This window comes from Neomonachus schauinslandi, chromosome 2, assembly GCF_002201575.2.
Source record: "Neomonachus schauinslandi chromosome 2, ASM220157v2, whole genome shotgun sequence".
In the NCBI taxonomy this organism is placed as follows: Eukaryota; Metazoa; Chordata; class Mammalia; order Carnivora; family Phocidae; genus Neomonachus; species Neomonachus schauinslandi.
In genome coordinates, this window is record NC_058404.1 from 38644732 (window position 1) to 38662409 (window position 17678).

Below are 17678 nucleotides of genomic sequence, written 5' to 3' on the forward strand. Positions count from 1 at the left end.
CATGTTCTGAGGAGAAGCAAGCTCTAGTCCCCTCGTGACGCCAGCCCTGTGCACACTATAAAGCACCAACACTGTCCCCATGGCTGCACTAATGTGTTTAAAGAGGGCGTCAGAGGGGCGCCTGGGTGGCTCAGTTGGTTAAGCGACTGCCTTCGGCTCAAGTCATGATTCTGGAGTCCTGGGATCGAGTCCCGCATTGGGCTCCCTGCTCGGCGGGGGGTCTGCTTCTCCCTCTGACCCTCCTCCCTCTCATGCTCTCTGTCTCTCATTCTCTCGCGCGCAAATAAATAAAATCTTAAAAAAAAAAATTTTTTTTTAAGAGGGCGTCAGAACCATGAGAGACTATGGACTCTGAGAAACAAACTGAGGGTTCTAGAGGGGAGGGGGTGGGGGGATGGGTTAGCCTGGTGATGGGCATTAAAGAGGGCACGTTCTGCATGGAGCACTGGGTGTTATACGCAAACAATGAATCACGGAACACTACATCAAAAACTAATGATGTAATGTATGGGGATTAACATAATATAATAATAAAAATAAAATAAAGAGGGCGTCAGTTCGGCTACTGTTGTCCCTCCTGCCCTGCCCATTGTTCACTGCGGAGCCCAAGGCCAGCCGCCCTGGGGGCCGGCATGAGCCTGGCAGCATGGGCTCTTCCCAGAGGCCTCTGTCTTCAGCTCCTGCCACGAGCAGGAGACCCGCGCAGCCCAAGATCCAGGGAGCCAGGGAAGGGGCCCTGGGCATAAGCCAGCCCCGAGGGGCTTTGCAGCACCCGAATCCTTCCCTTTCCTCCTCCCTGACATTCATGCCAGTGCTTGCAAACGTGTCCTCTCAGAAAGGAGGCCGGGCTTAGCCAGGACCGCAGACACCCTTCTGGGACTGGAGCATCCCTTTGGTGCTCGCAGGGCTCAGCGCTACCTGTCCCTGGCACCGAGCCCACCGGAAATAGTGTCATAAAGTGCAAAAATGCTGCTCGCCGAGCCCAAGATGAACCCCAGAGGTGCCCTGAGGAGAGACGGCAGGGGGACGAGCCAGTGACACCCGGGGCCTCACCAACAGGAGACCAATCAGGACAAAACCATTTCCCCGGTGTCATCAAAATCTTCCAATTTCACACCAAAAATAAGCCCTGGCTCAAGGCTTATGAGCATCCAGTTGTCCCCATTTCTGCCAAATGGATTCCTCTGAGAGCTGGCATCTTAACCCTTGGAAGGCCTCTGAAGGCTCGCTGCTCCTTGGGCGGAACTACACTGCAGAGAAGCCCTCCTCTGCATTTCTGCTGCGGAAGCCTCAGAACTTTCCAGGTGGGCAGACAGAGCCATCCCCTCGCCTGTGGGGGGCTGGGACAACACAACTACAGCTGTTGGCAGGGTGCAGTGTTGAAACAGGGAGCCCCTCTCCTGAGCCACTCCGATCCCAGGACTTGCTCCTACCCCATACTTTGCTCCCACATCCTCTTCCCTTGAAAGAAATGGGTTCACAGGTTCAATCTGTTTTCCAGAGGCCACGCCTGGGCTCTATGTGTTTGCTGAGTCGCCGCAGATGTCCTCACACTTGGGTGGAGGGGTGGGAGAAAGGGAGGGGGGCTTGCTGCCTCTACCCCGTCCACAGACTCGAGGCCAGGGCACATGCTTGTCCCCCCTCTGAAGTTCACTGCCATGGGCTTCATACCACACCTACTTTTATTTCCTACCACACACCACCTGCTTCAACCTCTCTCATCTTTGAGCTATGAATTTACACCACAGAGGACCAACTGAATCCAAATGGGGTCTTGCCCTGAGAGAAAGAGCTAGTGGCATGTTGCATTTTAAGCAGAGTGGCGGGGACAGCGAGGCGATGGGTGGTGAGAAGGCAGGGGTACAGAGGCACATCGCCTCCCGGTAATTGGCCCCAGCTGGCTTGTAAAAGCAGTCTCGTGTGCTACAACAAGGAGGAACCTTGAAGACACTACACTAAAGGAAAAGGACAAATCCTGTGTGATTCCACTTAGAGGAGGGGCCTAGAGCAGTCGGATTCATAGAGACAGAAGGTAGAGTTGTGGTGGTCAGGGGTGGGGCGGGGGGCAGCAGGAATGGGGAGTCACTGCGTAACAGATGCAGAGTTTCACTCTGCAAGATGAACAGCATTCTGGAGATGGATGGTGGTCATAGTTATTCCACAACATGAATGTACTTTATCCCACTGAACTGGACACTTAACAACAGTTTAAGATGGTAAATTCGATGTCATGTGTATTTCACCACAATTAAAAATAATTTAATGATTAAAATGGTAAAAAAAAAAAAGTTATGATTGGTAAATGTATTCTAAATTAGAAACTGATTTAGCACATGTACCCCAACGATCTAACTGGCTGGCCAAACCAAACAAACCAAACCAAGGTCATCCATCCACGAGCCCAAGCTACACCCCCGTTCTCTTCCTAGACGATGATTTCCTCCTGTTCAGTCAATTCCTAGATCTTTGGCCCCAAACCTGACTCTTTGCCCTCTGATCTGACCTGAACACACGAAATTTCCTTACTACCCCCCCACCTGACACCAAACCCACCGCTTAGCACCGGGAACCTCCAGAGAAGCGGTTCGAGCCACGGTGGCTCTCAGCCTGAGCCAGACTCGCTTTCATCAACACCTGACAGAGCAAGGGAGGCATCATCACGATTTCCTTCTCAGCACAGCGAGAACCCACAAAGGCTGCTAGTGGACAAAGGAGATTGAATGTCACCACTGACACAACATTCTTCAAAGGCCCTTCCTCCTGCCCCCTTTCAAAGGCCACATATTCTAAGACCACAGCGGAACCAACGCAACTTCTGAGGGAAGAGGCAGCAGGGGAGGGAGCCTGGGCCCGGCCCACACGGTTCAGACATCAGTCCTTCTCTGTGGGGCCCCGGACCGCGTCTGGGATGTGAACACCGAGGTTAGGGCCTTCAGCAGGCAGAAGCCCTTGGGGAGTTTTGAGGCCACTGGGAAAAGGTTAATAGAGGCGGATTAAAGCTGTCAGGAAAAGGCACCAGGCAAGAACCTCTCTTCAGAGACCATATGCCTGTCCCCACCCCACGTACCTGGTTACAGGTGTTAATGTCTACGCCATTCCGCAGGTGATCCAAAACTTTGTCCAAGTTACCTGATCTTGCTGCCCTCAGAAAGCTGGTAGCAGCATCGGCCTGTGAGGAGAAACGGCAGGCTGTGAGTGTGCTCTGTGGTAACGACTTCAAGATCCCATTCAAGCCCAGGGCTGCCAAAAAGGGCTAAAGTCACAGCGGCAGCCACTGCAGCCTCCTGTAAGGCACCCCGGTGCCCCCTACCCGCCCCCCACCGTGGCACCATGGTGCCCAGGCATGGGACGGGCCTAGAGTCCCGTCTAGATGGCTCTCGGGTCTGTACTGTGAGGTGCCTTCTTCTTGGTATCTTTATAAGCAAACTCCTTTGGCTAGGGCCTAGGATGCCCACTGGGCTAGGGCCCGGTCTTTGAGAGGGACCCTGTTCCAACTGCGAACGCTCAGCACTGCCTGGCATCCTACCGCTTCGATGTTTCCAAGGGCTCCCCATTCTTACAGAGGACCCTATAGCACATAGCCCCTGACCCCAGGGGGTCACGGATGCAGGCGTCAGAGGAACCTAACAGGTGCATCTGGGCCCTGTTTTGTGGTTTGGTTTTTTAAGTACACAGCACATAGCACTGACTTACTATGCACTAAGATTATCAGCACTTCACATTTACTATCTGTTCACATACCCACAGAGATAGGCATTGAATACTCATTTTTGAAAACCCCAAGAAGTAAGTAGTATTGTGGTCCCCCTCTTACAGATGAGGAGCCAAGGCGCAGAGAGCTGAGGTGACTTGTGCAGAGTCACACAGCGGGCAAGAAGCGTAGCCTGGACTCAAACGCACACAGCTCGCCTCTGAAATCCGTGAACTTGCCCTCCTTGCTCTGCTGCCAAGTTAACGTGAGGTTTCGCCGGCAGGTGCCCCTCGCCAGCTCTCGTGAATGAGAGTAAAGCAGTTCCTTTCCAGAGCCCTTGCTCTGTCACTCACACCATGGCCATCAAGAATCCGCCACCAAATAATACAGGCCATTACAATTATTATAGCAGCACAAGGGCTGAGCCCTGTGCTCGGCCCGGGGTGCGCACCCAGGTGGGCGAGGGTCGTCAAGTGACACGCCATGCATGAAGTGCTCCGGAAGACCCACCCATACCTCGTGGTTCCCTCTCCTTTCAAGGGTACTCTGTCTCCTGCCTTCACGCTCCCTCCTCAGAGAACATGCCATAGTGGGCGGAATGGTGGCCCCCACAGATCCGTCTGTGCCCGAATCCCTGGAATCTGACAATGTCACCTTATTTGGAAAAAAGAGCCTTTGCAGATGTAATTAAGTTATGGGTCTTGAGATGAGACCCATCTAGATTACCTAGGTGGGTCCTAAATCCACTGACAAGTATCATTAAACCCTGATCCTCTCCCCAGAGCAGGGCTACATGCCTTTGCCCATCAAACAGTCAATCCATGGCAGCAAAGACTTTCCAGCCTCATAGACACTACCTTCACCTGTCCCTCCCTCTTGCCACCTCCAGCCTCCAGTACTGCACTAGAAGAGCTGCTTCCTTCCTCTGCCTTCCAGCCAACCCCACTCCACCCCTGCCTCGCTGATCTTCTGAAAATCCAGATTTCCTGCCAACCTTGCTCTCATATTCCAGACCCCACATGCCCCCACCCCCACCCCTGCCCCGTTATATAAGCTCAAACCTAAGACTTCGTCCACTTGTTCACAACATACACACACTTGGGGGGCGCCTGGAGGGGGTGCCTGGGGGGCACAGTTGGCTTTGTGTCCCACTCTTGGTTCCGGCTCAGGTCGTGATCTCTCAGGGTCCTGGTATAGAGCCCCGGTTGGGCTCTGCGCTCAGTGTGCAGTCTGCTTAAGACTCTCTCTCCATGTCCCTCTGCCCCTCCCCCTGCTCTCAAATAAATCAATCTTTAAAAACAAAAAACATGGGCGCCTGGGTGGCTCAGTTGGTTAAGCGACTGCCTTCGGCTCAGGTCATGATCCTGGAGTCCCGGGATCGAGTCCCACATCGGGCTCCCTGCTCGGCAGGGAGTCTGCTTCTCCCTCTGACCCTCCCCCCTCTCATGTGCTCTCTCTCTCTCATTCTCTCTCTCAAATAAATAAATAAAATCTTTTAAAAAAAAATAAATAAAAACAAAAAACAACACCATACATACACTTGGCTCTCCCTGCCCCCAACAGAGCTGTCAGAAGAGCCCCTTCCTCCTCCTTTCTCTGTCCTCCCATGGCATTCCCAGGCTGTCTGCCTCCAGGCCCACACCCAGATTATTCATGGAACCCTTCTGAAGCCCTCTGACCTCGCATTTGCTAATTCCAATCCAGGTCCACTCAGCTCCTATCTCCTCTATGATGCGGTCTTTGGATACTCAATGTTTACCATTTTTAAATCTAGAAACAGGAGCTTGATTTTTTATTTAAAAAGTGTATTTTAAATACATCTTTGTCTCCCCAGCCAAACTGTTTCCTTCTTGGGGCAGGGACCAAATCTTTCACCTCTTTGGAAATCCTTCAAAGCTTGAAATGGCTGCTAGGCCACGATCCCCCTTGGCTGAAAACACAAGGCCCCTAATGTCCCCTTAAGTTTCTCTGCTAGGCATCTATGGTGGGGGAAATCAGACTCAAAGCTTAGCTCCTCAGAGAAATGTCTGTTTGTACCTGCTGAATCAGAAAGTCTGTCTGCATTTAACTATTGGGAAAAATACTATATGATTCCCCAAGAATGAGAGTGTTTGAGAAACCTATCTCCCACCTATCCCACCTACCCAAACTACCTTCTGTAGCACAGTAATGGGACTCAGGACAAAAAGCTGAGCATGATGGGTAAAAACAGTGCAGCGTGACACGGCTTGACTCTTCAGGGTACTGCATCCAGGAAGTGAGGCAGAATATTTATGATAGACAGACATGCAAATAAATAGAGGGTAAAGAAAGCCCAATCGAGAGTAGGCTGCAGAGGGCAAAATAGTTGGTGTGGTTTGTGTGCTATAAGAATGAAATTACAACAGTAATACCAGGCATTGGGCAGGTGTCTTACCAACATGGTATCTGTCCATCCTTATCACAACTGGTGAGGTAGGTACAATTATCATCCCCATTTTAGAGGTGATGAAGCTGAGGTTTGGAGAGGTTAATAACTTGTCCAGGTTCTGCAGTTAAGTTAGGTAAAACTCAGGGATTCAGCCCAAGACTACCTGATGAAAGCCCTTCCACTGCCCTTGACCCTGAGATGCATCCCCCGCAATTTCAAACCAGGGACAGCCCTGACAGATTGTGGGAGCTGGGAGGAGCCTCATGCCTTTGCCAGTCAAACAGTTAATTCATGGCAGGGAAAGGGTCCCAGGCTGGTCCCAGCTCTAACCCTGAGGGCTGTGTTAAGCCCAAGACAGACCTCAAGAATGGGACCATCTCATCCCAGTCCTTCCTTTTGGGGATAATAACACCAGCTGTAAGAATAAAGTGACTGGCTAAAGTCACCTATGGAGTTACAGGTGAAGTTCAATTGCTAAGGCCTTTTCATTTTCTGTTTGGTCTTCTCTGGCACAGAGTAGTCAGGACATTAGCAGGATCCTCAGGGTATCTTACAGGTGAATTATAGATAATGGTGTCACTCCCACTGTGTATCACTCAGTTTAATTGTACAATATATTTGCTGAGGTCCTATTTCAAGTCCAGGATTCTGCTAGGGCAAAAAGAAATAGAATAAAAATTCAGAATATAGGTCCCTGCCCTCATGATTTGAAAAACAAAGTGACAGGGTTATAAAGGGGTCATTCGTGCATGCATTGATTCATTCCACTAGCATTCAGTGAGCACCTCCTAGGTGCCAGGGAATATTTAAGCTCTGGAGCAAATGACCCTGGTAGGAATATGAGACCCATTCTCACCATCTTGTTTTTCCGAGCCTATGCTGCCCATCTATCTAATTCAGTTACCTCCAAGTCAATGACCTGTCCCAGGTGCAATTTCCTGGTGCATCCCGGAATGGTCTGTGTAATCCAATAGGGCAGAAAGAGAGTCAAATGAATCCAACACGTTCCATTTAGAACAATTACCTGAGTAGACACTAATCAGAAAAACAATAATGGCAATAGTGACAAAATGCTAACCAGACTATCTCTGGGCTCTGATAAATTGGAGCAGAATTCGTGGCCCTCCCCGAGTCCCACCTGTCCCTGGGATGTGGGGCAGCCTCAGAGAGGCCTCTCTGTTCGAGGAAAGTAGATAGAGGGCCTGAAGGAGGCTGTTCACTGTGTTCCAGAAAACCAGCCCACAAGGGCCCTGAACCCTGCATCACACGGAGGAGCTACCCGCCCCTCTGAGCACCCACCAAGGCTGCCTGCTTGTGTCTTTGCCCCTTCTTCATCGTGAGCTTCATTTTAATTTAATTTTACCTGTGAGAAAATTGCTCGCGCCTGCATTGAGGGCAAGAAGGTGTATATATGTTTTGTTCGTCCTCGACCCACATCCCTGCTGGTTAATCCATGTGATATCCCTGAACTTCCTTTCATAACAAAATAAGTTTGCCTTTTTTTTTTTTTTTAACATTTTATTTATTTATTTGAGAGAGATCATGAGTAGGGGTGTAGGGGCAGAGGGAGAAGCAGGCTCCCCGCAGAGCAGGGAGCCCGAATCAGGGCTCAATCCCAGGACCCTGGGATCATGACCTGAGTTGAAGGCAGATGCTCAAGTGACTGAGCCACCCAGGCGCCCCAAGTTTGCCTTTCTAAATCCCTTACTATGTTTTAGACACTTTACATAAACTAACTCATTTGCTCCTCCCAATAATCCTGTGAGGCAGGTGCACTTATTGTCTCTTCTGCAGAGATGAGGTGAATGAGACACAGAGAAGTTAAGCAACTTATCCAAAGTCACACAGCGAATACATGGCTTGGCCAGGATTTGAATCCAAGTAGCCTAACTCCAGGGTCTTTCTCTTCACCCCTGTGCTACACTGCCCCAATGGGCCAATCACTTTTAGTGCTCATAATGTTCCTCTCAAGTTCAGCTCTGGCGGGAGGAAGCCTTCCAACCGCGCTCAGAGGCCATGCCCACTTTGGCCCTTACTTCGCAAGGAAGTAATGGAGGGGAAAGGAAGGCCCTCGAGCTCTCATCAGGACTGCATGGAAAAGGGAGGTGAACCCTTGGTTACCTGAGACACCCAGACTATTATTAAACTTGCACTTCCTGAGTGGGGTGATATGAATATAGCAATAGAGAAGTAGCCCAGGGGGCTCCAGTGTCCTGGGAGGGAGAGGCCGGAAGCACACTATGAAATGTCAGTGTGCCTGGAACACATGAGCACAGAAGGCTCCACAAACCCTAGAGGCCAAGCACAGCTGAGTTTCAGGCCGAGTAAGAGAATCCCAGGGCCTCTTTGCACCATCTCTGGGGCTTGAGCTGGTCCAAGTTCGCCTAGGACAAATCATGAATTACTTTCTCAAGGTCTTTTAGTACAAAATTCATGTCTAAAAAGGTGAATGGAAACAGCTATTATCAGTAAACAGTGATAAGATAATATCACTTTCCCTAGGGGTCTTGTTTGAGCAAAATGCAGTTTCTTTAACAAGGCCACTGTCAGGACTCCCAGGAAGAGATTCTAGATCTTTCTAGGGGATGCTGCGGCACATCCAGCTGACTAAGGCAGACCTTGGTTCTAGACGCGGAGCTGCCTGCTGTGTTTGGGGGTGGCCCTCCACAGCATACTCAGCACCTTGCTCTTCTAGGAGCCCCCGTCAGGCCTCGCGGGAAGAACAGCCAGCGCTAGCCAGCATGCCCACCTGTGTGGCCCCTGCCTTTATCCCACGGACTACAGAGAAACCAAAGTGAACCCTGGGCCACAGCGTGTGTTTTCATTAAGTTTTTCATTTTTCTTTCCAGAAAGTTGTGCTGGGAAAGCTTCCCAAACTGTCTCCAGGAGCCCCAGTCAGACTACCATTGGCAAAGGTAGAAGGAACATATTAAAGGTGCCATTAAGGTGTCATAAAAGGTGCAAGCAGGAGTCCCGAGTTCCCTTCTAATGTCCGAACACAACTGCCAGGCCTTGGGAAAAACCCTGCCCAAGCCTGGGCACTTCCTGCGTCTGGCCTTAGAGGCTGCTGGGTGATGCAGTGATGTGTGAGGAGTCCACCCTGATGCTGGGAACACCTGGGATGATCCCGCTCTGCCACTTGATGCTCTGCCTCCTACAAGTTCCCAAACCTCAATTTCCCCATTGCCCAAACGGGGATGATACAAGGCTGGCCGGGGGGCCGTGAAGATGACAGGGTACGGGGAAAGCACCTGCTCCCCAGCACACAACAGGTCTGCCTTTCTCTCATCCCCATTCATTTCCCGCTAGCTCCAGGACCTCCGGGCACTAGTGTTTCTAAGGTTGAGGGGTCAGATGTGCGGCGGGCGAGGCGGCCCCCTCTCCGGGCAAGGCCAAGGCCAGGGCAGTGGCATCCCCGCGGGTGCGGGTGGGTCCCCAGCAGCAAACCCGCTCGGCGGGACTGTCCTCCGCGGCGAGGGGACGTGGCCTCGGCGAGGGCCCCCGCGCGCCCCGGTCTCCTCCCCCGCGCTCCGGCATGCGGCCGCCTCACCCGGGCCGGCCACAGGTCGGGCCGCCTCCCGCCACCGGCCCCTTCGCGGCGGCAGCCTCCAGGCCAAAGGAATTTTCCTCTGGATCCTGCTAGAAGCCTCGGCGCCCAGCCGGCGTGAGGCAGCAGAAGGGCGGCCCGGCGCGCGTCCCCGCACCCGCCCGGAAAGTTGGCGCCCGGCGAGCCCGGCGGGACCAGGGGCGCTGCGGCCCGGACCCCGCACGGCGGCGGCCCAACGCGCGCCGAGCTCCCCGCCCGAGCGGCCGCGAGCAGGCCGTCCACTCACTCACCGCAGGGTCTGGACCGGACCTGCCCTGTCTCGCTGCCATCGTCCGGCGCCCGCGCTGAAATCCGAGCCCGGCTCCCTGCTCCCCCTCCCCCGTTATCTGCTCGGCGGCGCGGGGAGCGCCAGCAAGTTACGCGGCATCTGGCTAAAAATACAGGCTCCCTCCGCTCGGCTTGGGCTCGGGCTCAGGCTTCAGCTCTGGCTCCGGCGCGGGCTCCGGCGCTCGGACCCTGAGCTCGCCCGCTCGCCCGCCCTCCAGCCAGCTAGCCAGCCGCTAATGGGATCTCTTCATTTTCTCTCCATTATTATGTCAGTGGGAAAGTTAATGCGAAGCGATCTCCGGAGAGAAGGCACCTGCTGCCAAGCCCAGCCGAGGGGGTGCGTGGAGGGTGCGGGTGGGGGTGCAGCCCTAGCTGCAGGTGCCAGCAGGCCGGGGGAGGAGCAAGCGTCCTGCCGCTGCAGAAGGGAGGCACACACGTCCAATGGAGGTGAGGAGCTCCAAGCTGCATGGCGCTCCCGCCCTGCCCCTGCCACACTGACTGCCCTAGTGAACGGCCCCGGAGCCTGCAAAGACGGCCAGGGTGAGCTCAGCAAAGTCTATTTATGCCCCATAACCAATTTGCATGTTTTGAGCTCTTACACCGTGTCCTGAGATACCAGCTAATCAGCCTAATCCAGATTCTGCCAGAGAGCTGCGATGCGAACTGAAGCTGAGAGGCAGGACACAGAGCTGTTACTACCATCTCCCTCATCCCTCAAGTCTGACGGGGTTAATGAAACATCACCCGAGAAGGCTGGAGTAACCTCCCAGTTTTCTGTTCGGGACCATCCTCACCTTTTCCTGAGGTCATTTCAGGGGCAGAGGTCAAAAGCCTGTTGGGGGGGGGGGTGGCCAAGCCTTGAGGTGATGCCAGATTGTTAAGAACAGGTGATGACAAGATATCAGCAAAAGCAATGCCAGGTAACTAGGCCCCTGGCAAAACTGCTTGTTCAGACCATGGATGTTTTATATCATGAGCCCGGCTTCACCTTCTCTTCAAATAGCAGCCTAGACACAATCCCAAATTCTCTTTTTCCACCCCTCCTGCTCTGACACATAGGTATGGTAGAGCTGTGTGTGTTGGTGAGGTGAGGAATTAATGCACTGAGCACCTGTTAGGTGATGGACATACTGCCTTACCTCAATTAACCCTCACAGCCATCCCATAAGGTAGACGATGCTATTATGGTTGTATAGACCAAGAAACTGAGCCCAGAGAGGTAAAGGGTCAGGACCACGGTCACCACTAGTAAATGGAGGGTCCAGCGGATCCAAAGCCCTTCCATTAACAGCACTGGCAAGATTCCTAACAAAAGTGTACTCGGGGCCAGGAATAGATAATGTGGAGCATGCTCCTAAAGATTAGAAAAAACTCTGGGTGTTTTCCAAAGTGAAGTGCTCTTCAAAGCCATTCAACAATTAAGGCAAAGTCCCAAATAAGTGAGATAAATAAAGATCAAGAGAAGAGGTCAGTATGTTGTCAAAAAAGAGTGATCTGAAGTATATAATGCAACTAACTCCTCCCCATGGGGGGTAAAAAACCTGGTCTTTGAAGACTGCAGCATCAGGACGTTCCGGGTCCGAGACTTTCAACATCATCAGATGATGAACTTCAGGCCAGGCCACCTCTGCAAGGGGGCTGGAAAGCACCTGCCCTGCTGTATCAAAGGGCAAGGTGTCTGGGTATAGGAAGTCACCCCAACCCCCCTCCGTGTAAATGTTGTTAAAATACACATCCCTACAGGTCTTTTGCCCAGCACCTCTTAAAACTGCCTCTCAGATTTGCTAAAATCCTCTACAGAAAGAGCTTCAATTAATAAATTATGGTTACTGGAACAGCCCTGATCATAGCCCAGTGGAATATCTCCAGGGATTCTAAAGCACCGTTCCAACATTAATATTTAGAGAGAGAGAAAACACCCTACTCAAATGGAAGATGACTAATATGCACAATACTTTCAGAAACACTGATAGAATTGACTCACACAATAGAAGATCGACTATTTTTTAACCGCTATATTGAAGTTTAATTGACATACCATAAAAAGCATATTTAAAATATACAGTTTGGTAAGTTTTGGCTTATGCATACCCCCCATAAAACCACCACTACAGTCCAGATAATGAACCTCCAAAATCATCTCCAAAAGTTTCCTCCTGCATCATAATCCCTCCCTCCTGCTGATCTACATGGCCGCCAATACTTGGGATGGTCAGTCTTAATTTAGACATTCTAATAGATGTGTAGTAGTATTTCACTGTGGCTTTCATTTGCTTTCTCTAATAACTAATGGTGTTAAACATCTTTTCAGGGGATTACTCACCATCCACATATCTTCTTTGATGATATATATCTGTTCAAATCTTTTGCCCGCTTTTAAATCGGGTTGTTTGTTTTCTTATTATTGAATTTTAAGAGTTCTTTATATACAGAATATCTGTTTTAAAGGTGAGATAAACTAAGACCTTGCAAGTAAAGTGATTCAAAATTAAATATTAAAACATTCCCAGTCTAATTTCGGTACCCAGATCTTATAACTCTTAAGCCCAGTGTCCTTTGTACCATACAATGCTATGGGTTATACACAATCACAAAGAAAAAGGACGACATAGTTATAGTGGACCAGAAGCTGACTATAATCAGAGGAGAGTACTCTCACAGAATACTGTGAGAGTAATAGGAAAGATGCTAAGGTATAATCAGAGGACCTGAGTATTCAAGACTGCCAAGAATTCTTGACGTCAGCCATGATGACCTCATTAGGGTTGAGGCTTTGCAACTTAAATATGCAAAGAGGCAAGGCCCAAGAGAAGAAAAGAAACAATTTCATACATGTTGCTCAGTAAGACCCGAGGTTATAGGAGCTAAAGAAGAGAAGGCTAAAGGATATGGTCCTTCAGATGTAAAGTCTTCTAGCACTAGAGCCTGGAACCCCAGGACGGGCCTAATTATATGGTGTCTTTCCCAGGTGTGGTAGCCTGGTCACTATGATGCCGTTATAAGCTTCTCCTAGGCAGAAGCAGCTTGGTTCAAACGTTCTGTATTCCCAGCCCCTCCCCCTCCCCTTCCCCACCTGCTCCCCTATGGACAGTGGTGCCCCATAAATGCTTGCTGACTGATGTTTGAAGAGGGCATATGCACCGCCATAAGGAAATAGGAAGTCATGGGATTAAATTGATGTCGAGAAGATTTCCATTAGACATTTAGACAGAAAGAACTTTCCAGCTGTCGGGGATGTGACTTAATAGAACTCATTATTCAGAAAGGGCTGAATCTTTGCTGGGATCCTTCAGGAGAGCAGAGACAGATAGTTCACCATTCGATAAGGCGTACAGCCGTACAGGATAATCCACATGACTTACCGCGGTGTCTTTGGGCTCTAGGCATTCCGAAAGATAAGGGATTATTATTTTCCCCATGAACTGTCCCTCCTCCCCCCTCCATCACGACCACACCCTTAGACAACAAATAACCATCCTGCTCCTTGCCCATTTCCTTTCCTTTCCAAACCCGAGGGCTGTACTTTTTACTGCAGGAATTTAGTGTGTCCATGAGATCTGTCAGTGCATGTCACTGAAACCAAAGTAAAGCGACAGAAAGGAATTGATGGGCGAGAGAAAAAAACGGGGCTTCTCAGGAAGGACACAGGATCGGTTGTTCTATCCTGTAGGCTCACGGTGTCTACAGGTTTTTTCTAATCTTGCTAAATATTTTACCTGCTGTCTCCGCAGGTCCCTCGGCAGACAAGCCTGATGAGGTGCTAGACCCAGCTGGGGAGCGCGTTCCTGGGTCCCTTGCTGCTCAGTCAGAAGAAGAAAACAAAGCTATTCACTGTGTGACACGGAAACCCACGGGGGCACTGGGAGCTCAGGACAGTTTATGGGGCCCCTGCCGCGGATTCCTCCATGAATCTAGCTCTTCCAGAAACTGGGAGAACACGTCTTTTTGCTCAAAAGCCTGGAGCAAAGAATCTCAGGTGCGTGGGATTCTCAGATGACTGTGCTCCCCCAGAATATTCTGGGGGGACAGGAACAGGCAGCTTCAGGCGGCAGCCAGCCTGGCCGCTCCTCTCTAAAGGAACGTGAGAGCTGACAAATTCAGTGCAGACCCAGGATTCCAGAGAAGGGCCTCCAGGCACCTCAGGCCCTGGGCAACAAGACTCTCCCCCTGCCGTTCACTGAGGGACACCCATCCCCTCCTGCTCCTCTGGTTTAATCCTCTGCAGTCAACTCAGACATGGAACTAACTTAATGACAACAGCACTGTTTGAATTTCTGGGCAGCCTTAAAACACTCCAAGTCAGTAGGCCCACTCCACTGCGGTTGAGCTGCATAACTTTTGATAAGGGAAATAACTTTTCTGAGTGTTGGTTTCTTCCTCAGTAAAATGAAAATAAGGTGACTCACTTCTCCAGGTATTATGAAAATCACGTAAAAATGCCCAGCACCACTATGGGGCACAAAGCAGGTACTCAGTAAAATGACAATTGACCCTCTTTTCCCCTCCTTCTCTCCCTTCCTTCTTCTCAACTGAAGCTTTTGTCAAAGGTGAACCCTCTCCACCCCCAGAGGTATGGGGTGTTGCTGATCTTGTTTCTGTTGTGGAAAATTAAGGTCTAGGGACAGCTTCCCCAAGGCCCAACATCCGTGGCTGAGAACAGGACCCCCAAGGGCCCCCAGCACTCTGCTACAGCGACAAGACTCCCTTGGGCTTATCATGCACCATTTCAGTGTCCATTTCTCTGCGGTGAAGAAAAGTCTCCAGGCGTGTGTCCAGCAGGAGCCCCGCTCCCAAGCCCGCATCTGACATTCCCCTGGTGGCATCCCTGTCTCTGGCTGCCCCATGGCCTTCTGACAAATACAGCTTTGCCCTCAACCATTCTTCTATCTGGCCGGGCCCTCATCCACACAGGGAGTTGCCCCAGCTCCCGGAGCTTCTGGACACTGTGGATAAGGGTGGGTACCAGGAACTCCACCCTTTACTGAGAAAGACAGGCTCCTTTATCGCCAACCGAGCCAGCCATCAACCACCCTGGGGAGTTTGTAAACCATCAAGAGCATGGCTGCTGGGAAGATGTTATTCTTCATAAAGACATGGTTGCACCCTCCTGCACTAGCCCCCACTCCCCTTTCCAATAATTAATTAGGAAGGCACTTGGCAGAATATATGCTGTAGCTATTATGCCGAATGGACTAAGAAATCCACTCCGACTCCCTTCAGACCTTGTAATGCCTTCTGAAGCTTTTCAATAGTGAGAGAAGAAAGGAAAAGGAGAAAAGACGGTCTTGGTTGTTTTGCTATTTAATTTTGTGTAGTGAGCACTCAGTGGCCAACTGGGTAGCCCTGGGTGCCCTGCCTCACCGGAGGAAGGGATTGCGAGTATGGACTCTATTTAAGGAGGTGATCAGAGCCGGGTATCAGGTCCCATAGTGCTGGCACTGATCTCTATCATGTTCCTTTTAAGAGGGTTGGTAGTCACAGAGTCTATTTTTAAACCCATGAGAAAGGTGCTACATGGAATCCAGAGAGGAGCAACATTAAACCTGGGATCGCTACGGGGGAGACAGGGGACAGCACAGCTGAATCTAGGATTTTCTCTTCACAAACATCCAGGGGTTCCCCTTACTCGTGGGACCAGATAATGACTGTCCTTCCATAGGGATCTTTTTATTTGTAAGCCCACTTTTGGTGGAATTTGACCCTTCACAAGCCCTCAATTTGGAAAAGGGTTTTATATTCTGGGTCCATTTTTCAGTATTGAGATTTTTTTTGGGGGGGGGCATATCCCCACTCCTGGTATGAAAAATCAATGTGCTTTTGAATATATTTGTCATCTCCCTCTCTGATTTTCAATCATGTGCTCTGGACCTCCCTCCCCGCCCAAAGCATGGCTGAGCTCACAGCCAAGAGTTTGCCAATGGGAGGGGCTAACAAAGGCTGACCTCTCCAGTGGTCTCTGTGCCTAGCACCCCAGAAATTCTGCCCCTGTGCTGGAGAAAAAGGGGGGGAGTGGACCCCAGTGGCAAGTCTGCAGGGGACAGGATTATTTTCCCAACAGTGAGAAGCAAAGAGGCATCCAAACGTCACTGTTTTGCATCCAATAACCAGATGAAGAGAGCAGAATGTTTTATGTACAATAACAAATTTCAACTTCAGTATCCATTTCTGTTTTTGGATAAGAAATATAACCGGAATTCCTAAAGAACTCAATGCCTTGAGAATAAGCAAAAGTTTTTGCCTGCTGAGCAATTCTAGAACCACCCAGGACTACTCAGGCAGAGAACTAAGTATGAGATGAGGGATCTTCTGATACTTGTTCATCTTGGCATCTCCATACCCAGAACAGAAGCAGCACGACTACGTGTCTCTCGAGTTGAACAGGATTATGTTCCTCAAGTCAGCCAAATGGGAGCTTCAGCCAGGCGGGGTCAAAACAACATACATGAGTGTTAGCATGATACAGACCACACACCAGAGCTCAGGAAATGTTAGCTGAACTGGAATCCAAAGAAATTCATTCAATTCAGATTTTAAAATGAGTCACATCCATGGAAAAAAAAAATCAGATGTTCTGAGCTGGTTGGCCAAATGGTTCATTTCCCCACACGCTGCAACGGCCCCTGAGGAAACAGCCTGGGAACCCCTGTCACTTCCAAGGTGGGGCAGAGCGCCGGGCTGTGCGGCAGGAAAGGACCGTGCGCACCAGGGCTCACCTCCAGCTTTCCCCCCACCCCCCAGTCTCCGGTAGCACGAAATTGCCAGCCCAGCCCCAACAAAGCCAGTGTGCTTCCTCACTCCCCAGGCAATGAGGCAGATGGGTCCTTAATGGTTCATATCTGTCTGCTGTGGGTGGGAGGATGGTGGCAGGTCACGGGGTGCATGAACAGACGTCTAAAGGCGTCCCCCCCATCAAGCGTGCTGGCCCGTGTCCCGTTGCCATGTTCCATTCTCACCACTGTGTGAGGCACTGGCTAGGTTCAGAACATACTGCCTGGCTGCCGACTGGGGGAGCCCAGACTCAGGGAGGAAATCACACACGTTCTGGAAAACACGTAGGAGCCACACTGCCAAAATGGCCCGATTTACTACTCTGTCCAGTGCTCGCACGCATTATGGAAACCTTCCTCTGCAGCCTGCTGCTACTGGGAGAAACTGCAAAATCAAACTCATTTCACACTTGGACATGCTAACATGCACAACTGTTTTTTTTCAAACTGCCAAATGGGCTTGACTCTTGGCAGTGAATCCCATGGCTCACTTTCCAAAGGATGTCCACGTATTCCTTCAGACAGCCCTACATGGCTGACCAGGAGATCTGCTCAGGCCTCTCCTTTATTTGAACAATTCTCCCTAAAGAGAGAGAGCCAGAATGGGTGGCCCATGGCCTGCCTGGCCTGCTGAAAGAATTCCAGAGGGGCCTGTGCTCCCTGAGGTTTGTCCAGTCTCTGGAGCAAGGCTTCCCCAGCTTGGGAGAGGCGGTGTGGAGACACCCACTAGGAACTGGGGCCTCGGAAGATCATGCCCTGTGACGCCCTTCCCTGACCTCTGGCCCGTAATACTTCACTCTGGTGCCAGTGAGGTACAGATACAAGAGCAGGAAGGGGAAAGATGCTGAAAATAATGTAGCTAAGATTTAAGAGCCAGGCACTGTCCTAAGCATTTTAGATGTCAACACATTTGATCCTTACAACCACCCTAGGAAG

The 17678-nt window shown here is 50.8% G+C and overlaps 1 protein-coding gene across 2 annotated transcripts in view; it reads right to left on the reverse strand.

The window, feature by feature from the left end:
* Positions 1 to 17678, reverse strand: part of ANK1 (ankyrin 1) — a 207622-nt gene that overhangs the window by 88515 nt on the left and 101429 nt on the right. For both annotated transcript variants that reach the window (XM_044912835.1, XM_044912834.1), the window contains exon 2: positions 3068 to 3169. In XM_044912835.1, the coding sequence (XP_044768770.1) occupies positions 3068 to 3169 (102 nt within the window). The remainder of the gene's footprint in view (positions 1 to 3067; positions 3170 to 17678) is intronic.